This window comes from Gracilinanus agilis, unplaced genomic scaffold (genome assembly GCF_016433145.1).
Source record: "Gracilinanus agilis isolate LMUSP501 unplaced genomic scaffold, AgileGrace unplaced_scaffold22613, whole genome shotgun sequence".
Classification (NCBI taxonomy): Eukaryota; Metazoa; Chordata; class Mammalia; order Didelphimorphia; family Didelphidae; genus Gracilinanus; species Gracilinanus agilis.
The window spans coordinates 1-7,592 of record NW_025354263.1 but is presented as its reverse complement, the minus strand read 5'-3'; the positions used below and the strand labels follow the sequence as shown (position 1 = coordinate 7,592).

Below are 7,592 nucleotides of genomic sequence, written 5' to 3'. Positions count from 1 at the left end.
ACCTGGAGAAGAGCCTGCAGTTCGTGCAGCAGCAGCACGCCGACACCCTGCTGAGCCTGCACGCCGAGGTGGAGCGGCTGCGCAGGGACAACCGCGGTGAGGGGCCGGCCGGCCAGCGGGCGGGCGGGCAGCGCGGGGCCCAGCTCGGACCTAGCAGGAGAAGCCCCACTGCGGCGGCGCCGCGGAACCAGGGAGCCATAGCAGGCCCGGGATGGAGGGAGTGAGTGGGAGCCCAGCCTGCGGGCACACACAGCCCGCCTTCCCCTCCCCGCCCCCTCTCTAGGGCTGGGACCTGCTCAGCTCAGCGGCCTGGATAGCCCCTCGGACGGGGCCTCCGGGCGCCCCTCTGCTCAGGTTCTTCCCCGAGCCCTGCCTAGGCCCCTCTCCAGGGGCTCCAGGCAGCCACAGAGCTCTGCATCCCATGGCCTTCCCGATGGACCCAGCACGCGCTCCAGCAGCCCGATTTCACAGATGAGAAAACTGAGGTTTCAGGCGCTTGAGACGGAGGAGCTAGGAACTGGAGGCAGGGGGGGGCTGGAGCCCCGGAATTCCATCCCCGCTGCTGCCCGATGCCTGCTGCTGTCTCCGACTCCCTGGAACCAAAGCTCAAACGAGCGGGAAACAGCCTCCCCAGCTGGGCTGGGCCTGGCTCTGGGCCCTTTGAAGGCTGCGGGAGGGATTCTGGGCCCAGAGGGGCAGGGCTGGCCCCAGGCACGTTGGGGGGCCAGAAAGATACCCCAATCTCTGCTTGATTTCAGATCTTCACTATAAACTCATAATGAATCAGAAGCTGCAACGGAAAGGTAGGCTCCCTGCCCAGGGGCTCCCCGGCTGCACATGACCCCCCCCAGAGCTGGAGGGCTTTGGGGATCCCCCCTTTGGGGCCTCAGACTACGGGAAAAGTGCTCCATGCCGGCTGGGGAGGTCCAAAAACCTGTGACTTACTGAAGGGAGTGCCGGTGCCAGGCGTGGGGGAGGGACCGAGGGAATAACCATTTTGCTTCTAAATTTTCTCATCTGAGCGAGGCAGAGAACATCATCGTCCCCATTTCACAACTGAGCAGACTGAGGCAGACACAGAGGTGAAGGTTCCTAGCTAGGAAGTGTCCGAGGTTGGATTTGAACTCCTGGCTTCCTGGCACCAGGCCTGGCACTCTGTCCACTGACCCACCGGCTCCTTAGCATCTCCAGGGCCGCCTCAGGAAGCAGAGGGGCTGGGAGGCCGACGGGCCGGACCCTTCTCCCTGTCCCGTCTTTCTCCCGGCCTCCCCTCTCCTCCCTCCGGGTCACTGGCCTCGGTTTGGCCTGGTTGCGTTTCCATCTTTCCCATCCCTGCCCCTAGTGCGAGGTCTCAGGGCCCTTCACCCCCCATGTCCTGGCGTGAGGGCCGGCCTGGGGGCGGGCAGGAAGGCGCAGACGTTCTCGGGTGTCCGATGCCTTTCTGCGGACCCTGGGAGAAAAGGGCTGTTATTGCCATGATGATCCTTATATTTATTACAAGAGGGGAAACTGAGGCAGAGGTCAAGTGCCTTAGTCAGAGTTAAAGAAAAGGTCCCAGGCTGGATTTGAACTCGGGTCCATCTGACAGAGTGGGGGAGAGTCCTTCAAGGGCTATTAGTCCAGCATACTAAGGGCTAAGCCTGGGTGTCCCGAGTAGAGTCGGCTTTTGGAATTACGATTGGGCGTGATGGGTCTCTAGGGAGAGGTTTGGGGGCCCATCCTGAGGCCCTGTATGCCAGCAGGTCACTCTCGGTGCCCCAGAGTTGGCTTCTTGGCAAACCCCCGAAAAGTGAGAGCTGGGCAGGTGCTGGGCTCAACAGGACAGAAATGGAGGCTAGAGAGAAGCAGCTTATGCAGCCTGGGGGCGCAGCCTGGGGCTCAGGCTCGGGCATCTCGGTGCCAGGAGGGACCCCCTGGGAGGAGAAGGGGCCAGGGAGCACGATGGGGCACCTACTGGGCGCCAGACACTGGCCGAGCTTTTGTGTCCTTGCAACAGCCCAGAAAAGGGGGTTCTTATTCTCCCTATTTTGCATGTGAGGAAACTGAGGCAAAGAGCGGCAAAGGTTGGGGTCCCACGGTGACTCCAGGCCCCGGGCTCCCTCCAGGGGGCTGCCAGCCTGCCCGCCCCACCGGGCACTGACTCCCGGATGTCTTCCTGTAGGTGTGACTTCTACCAATTCCCATTTTCCCAAGTCCGGCTCAGGCACGGTGCTGGCAGGTGAGAGTCAAAGCAAAGCGGGGGGCTGTGGCGAGGGGCCAGCTTGGGTCCTGGGGGAGGGGGCCGGAGGGAGCCCTGCCTGGGGAAGGGTCACGGGCACCCCCGTAGGCCCGGCTAGGGAGCTGTGGGCCAGCATGCGAAACTCGCTGTTTCTGGGGCATCGAGGGTGACCTGGGTGGTCATTTTGGGGCTGGAAAGGCCTGAGATTAGGCAGGGCCCCTGCCGTCCCCGAGATGGGAGGCTGGTCTTAGACTCGATGCTGTGTTGGTTCCAAGGCGGAATAGTGGCAGGGGCCACGCAATGGGGTTAAGTGACCTGTCCAGGGTCACCCAGCTTCTCTGAGGCCAGATTTGAGCCCATCTCGACCTGGCGCTCTGTCCACTGAGCCGGCCAACTGCCCCCAAGACCAGATGGCCCAGAAGGGCAGGCGCAGGCCCTCGTGGTCCCCCGCCAAGCTCCGTCATGGGCAGTCGGTCTTCGCTGCTGCCTCCAGCCCTGCCCGGGGTCGGGCGCCCCCGAGCCCTTGATCTCTTGCTCCCTGTTTGGCTGCAGGTGGTTCCATGTCCAGAGTTAAACACTCACTTTGCTGCCCAAAGAGACAAGAGTTGGGGGAGTCCCGAGAAGAGGAGCGAGGCCCCAGCATCAGGACGGAGAAAGGCCTGGCTGGGTAGGAAGGGGCTGCCGTGGAGGGCTGTGGCACCGGCTCACAGGGCCCGTCCTTGGTCCCCACGAGCCCCGCCTCACTTCTGGCCCGTGTTTCCTTGTGAGGCAGACGGTTTTGACCCCGGATGTAAGACGCCTCTGAGCCCAGCGAGTGGCTCGGGGACTCGCCAGGGATCCACCCAGGGAGCTGGCATCGCCCCGGCTTTGGGTCGCCCGTGCACGGGATCGGGATGCCCCCGGCACTGAGGGAAACGTTAAGCCACCAGAAAGGCCGCCTCCTTTCTGGGACTGGACCAGACTCTGCGGCGTTCCCTGCTCTGCGGCTTGGTAGCTGCTCCCGGAGGCCGGGAGGCCGGTCCAGAATGGCTCGATTCTGGACGAAGTGCCCCCAGCCATCCCCTTCTTCCTGCGTTCTAGAGCGGGGCTCACCGAGTCCTGGTCACTGGCCCACCCTGCGGGGTCTCCCATTTTCTGTGATCCTCCAGACGTCACCGAGCGTGACCGACCAAGCCAGGGACGCCGATGGGGGCTCCAGCAGGGCATCTGCGGGCTCTTTGGAGCCCTGAGCCAGTCTTTGACGGGCGCGATCCCTTCCCCCTCGGCCGTCTGGGCTCTGCCATTGACTGTTCCAGGGACTTCTTGGCCAAGCAGGATGGAGGGGTTGAGGGCCGGGAGCCTGCCTTCACCCCACCTTTCCCAGGACAGCTAAAACCAGCCAGACCCTCATGATGACCCCTTTGGGTGCCCCTCCTCTTCCTGGCTGCCCCGGCTCCTGCCGGCCTTTTGCCCTCCTGAGCCACCTGAGCTGCCCCCCCTGCCAAGGGGTGGCTGACGAGGGCCTGGGCATGTCCATCTCTTCAGGGCAGTTCCTGATTTCTGCTTTTCCTCCTTCCTCCTGGCTGATTCTTGAGCGTTCACCCCCCCCCCCCCAGCTTCGGTCCTCGAGATCCCGCCTCGGGCCAGGGCGCACGTCCGAGGGTCGTTCTCTTGTCCAGACGCTCGGCCTCCCCGTCAGTTTACTCATCGGCTCTAGAACAGAATTTGCCTCATTGGCTCTTCCATCTTCCAAAGGACAAAATGATCCTCGAGGCAAGGCAGGAAGTGAAGAGCTGCTCTGCCGGCGGAGGCTGACCAGGCGGGCCCGTCTCACGGGCTCCTCTTCTGGGTGGGCCGAGAGCGTCTCCTGGATGTGGCCCAGGGCCGGGCCAGCCCGCTCGCCCCTCTGATCTGTCCTCGGCCTTGGCTTTGCCAATGGGGCGCTGCCGGCACACAACCCAAGACCCGAGTTCATTTCAGCCACAGACACTTTGGAGCTCTCGGCCCTGTTTGCCTCAGTTTCCTCAACTGTAGAATGGGGCTAACAGCCCCTGCCTCCCGGGGTAGTTGTGGGGATCCAATGAGAGAATCCTCGGGCGCTTCTCTCTTCGCCGGGGCTCGGTAGGGGCTCCAGATGTGAGCTCGATCCCAGTGTGTCTGGCTCGTCCCCTGCCTTTACGCGCTTGTGTGGACGCTGGAGGCCGGGCTTTCTTGTTGGCTTTCTTCCCGACTCTGCTCTGCCTGGAACCTCGGGGTGCCTCGCCCTCAGCAGCCCTTTGGGGCGCATTCTCTGGGCAGCACCCCGATATCCCTGCATTCCCAGGGAGGGCCTGGGCCTGGCTCCGGCTGTCCTGCTGGGCCGGGGGCTGCCCTGAGGCCTTTGTCCTCCAGTCGGGTCCCTTCCCGGAGGCTCCCTCACAGCAGCTCCGCCCCATCCTGCTGGTCCTCTCTGCAGGCACACTGCGGCCTTCCCCCCTCCCCCCAGGCCGGGGCGTGTGGGCAGTGCAGGAAAGCAGGGTGCCGGCCCCTCGGGGCCAGTGTAGACAGTCAGGGCAGTGTCACCCCCCCCCTCAGTCTGGCGGTCGCCACTCCAGTTCAGGTTTGCTGACCTCGGCTATCCGGTGTAAGTTCACTTGACCTCTGCCTCTGGGCCCTGCGGCGCAGGCGGTCACCAAACATTTAACACTAACGGTGCCCCCAGAGCCGTGCACAGAGACCCACAACAGCACACAAGCATGTGCCAACCAGCTCGACCCGATCACGGGGAGGCGCCTGCCGGGAAGGCTTCCTGGAGGAAGGGGGGATTGGAGGAAGTCGGGGAAGGAGCGAGTGCTTATCTGAGTCGAAGGCTGTAGTGGTCAAGGAGGAGGCCCGAGAAAAGGCCACCGGACGTGGCATCTCGGAGGGCATCAGTCACTTTGGGGAGAGCCGTTTCAGAACCCAAACTGTAAAAAGGGCTAAGAAGGCCCCGCGGGCGGGCGGGCAGCCCTGGCGATGGGCTCTGAGGTTACCAATAAGGCTGAGGCCTCCGGCACCTTCTCTCCCACCTTCCTCCTCGGCCAGCACTTCCTTTGTGCCAGGCCCTGGGGGGTCCCTTCGAGGGCAGAGATGCCCGCTGCAGGGAGGCCTCGCATGTTCTCGTTTAGCCTCTGGCTTTCTCGGCTCCTCTTGACCGTCCGGTGCGTCGGATGGCGGCGTGTAACCCGGCCCCTGTCCCTTGTCCTGATTTCAGAGCAGAAGTGGAAGTCTCCGCCTCCAGGCTGGTCCCCATGATGCCCTGCCAGCCCCAGTTCAAGCACGTGGTGGGGGTCTCGTCGTCTCTGAAGCTGCCCCCTCACATGCGGAAGCTGTCCACCCTTCAGCAGTGTGAGCTGGTCATCCGGCAGCTGTGGAACGCCAACCATCTGCAGGCCCAAGAGGTGAGCCTCACCCACGCGGGCGGCCTCGCCAGGCAGGCGTCAGGGGCAGCCGGCCCGGGCACGGCCTCGCCAGGCGAGCCTTCAGCCTTTCTGTCCTCGTCCTCCAGCTGCAGCACCTGAAATCTGTCCTGGAAGACGGCGGCAGACAGACTGGGGACAGCCTTCTGGGCGGCCCGTCGAATCCCAAGTAAGTGCCGGGTTGGCAGGCCGGGGGCGGTGGCACACTTCCCCGCAGAAGGTGCTGGGGCCGGCGGGGAGCCTCCCCCGAGTGGCGGGGAGGGTGCCGTCCTCTGGGGCGTCTGGGGTGGGGAGTGGAGCCCTTCAGGGGAAGGCCTTCTCGACGGACGGCTCGCCCCGAATGTCAGGCGCACGTTTTCTTCACGCAGGCCTCAGGAGGGCATGCAGTTTCCCAAAGTTGCTGATAAGAATGCAGCCAAAAAATGGTATGAGCCCGAGGACCCCGCGGGGGCAGCCGCCATCCCACTCCCTCACCCGCCCCGGGCCCAGCGGGGACCCCCTGCCCCTCCCCGGCGAGCCTTTGGCCTTGGCGAGGCAGACGGCCGGGGGCACCGTCCCAGCTTCCCGCTTCTCTCCTTTCCTCGATGCAGTTTGATCCTGGCTCCGTTACCCGGAGCAGAGCGAGCCGTCTTGCCGGCCCTCAAGCAAACGTTAAGAAACAGCTTTGCCGAGAGACAGAAGAAAATGCAGGCCATCCAGAGCCGCCGTCTCCACCGGACGGTCCTGTAACCGGCACCAGCCTGGTTCCGCCTGGGGGCCGGGCCGGGGGCACGTGCCTTCTGAGGAAGGTCCCACCACAGGCCAGAGGCAGCGACCCACCCGGAACTCCCCCCTCGACCTCGCACCCTCCTTAAAGACGCTCCAGACACCAGCTGTAACCCTCCCCAGGCCATGGCCGGCCTCTGGGCCCGAGTGCGGCCACACTATTCTCCCCCAATACACACGAATACAAAAATGAATTATGAAACTATTTCCCTGCCAGCTAGACATTGTTGCAATAAATCTACATTCCTTGTAGTCGTGGCGGTGCTGTTTGAGGAGGAGCCCCGCGCACGAGGCCCCCCCAGCCCGCCAGGAGCCCCGGACCGAGGCCCAGACCGGTTCCGTAGTTCGGCTTTAGGGGGTCACTTGGGGAAGAACCGTCGGCTCGTCTTCAGAGCCCTCCGAGCCTCGGCCTCGCGGACCCCCTTAACGGGGTCTTCGCCCTTTTCCCCTTCCCAACGGGACGGCACGATCCCGAGGGACGGGGCCGAGACCGGCCAGCCGAGGGGGTGGATGGGGGGAAGCCGGAGGCCGAGAGAAACACCGGTCGGGGGGGGGGCCCTGCCTCGTGGGGGCCGGAGGGGCCGCCGTCGTGGCCGACACAAGAGTTGGGGACTTCGTGCATGTCAAACACGGGAATAAATTTATTAGAATAATCCAAAGAACCACAAATACGTATTAGTGTGTACAAAACGTCGCCCGGCCTCCTCGGGCGGTGCGTCCTCGCCCCCCGCCCCCCGCTCCGGGGGCTGCCCGGTGGCTCCCCCCTCCTCCCCTCCCCAGTCTCGAGCCTCCGACGGCCGAGCCGAGAGCCCCGTCATGAGACCTCGCACCCGGGCCCCAGGGCCGGCGCGAGGCAGCCGAGGCGGGCAGAGTCCCAGGAGGCCGGGCCGCCCCGATGGGCTCCCGGCCGCCCCGGGGGGCCTCGTCTCTGGAGCGCGGGGGGGCCGCCCCGAAAGGCCCCCGAGGGAGCGTGGAGAGGGGGGCCGGGTGGGGGCACTAGGCGGCCGACAGGCAGGCCTGCCGGATGCTCTGCGCCCACGTGTTGAGGAGGGCCGTGACCGAGTGCTTGTCGGGGAGCTGCAGCAGCTTCGACGTCATGTACTGGTGCACCGACTGCAGGAACGGGTTGGCTTCTGGGGACGAGAGAGCGAGGCCGTCGGGGGGGGCTCCGGCCCGGCCCCCCCTGCCCGCCC

General features: G+C 64.9%; 1 protein-coding gene across 1 annotated transcript; it reads left to right on the top strand.

Moving 5' to 3' along the window:
• Positions 1–5: 5 nt before the first annotated feature.
• Positions 6–6,887, top strand: LOC123254457 (coiled-coil domain-containing protein 74B-like; the record flags this gene model as incomplete). Its single annotated transcript, XM_044683476.1, has 8 exons — positions 6–96; positions 759–803; positions 2,162–2,218; positions 2,771–2,885; positions 5,430–5,616; positions 5,724–5,803; positions 6,003–6,059; positions 6,225–6,887. Coding segments are annotated over 8 exons (771 nt in total), but the record flags the coding sequence as incomplete, so codon positions are not given.
• Between the last annotated feature and the right edge of the window lie 705 nt (positions 6,888–7,592).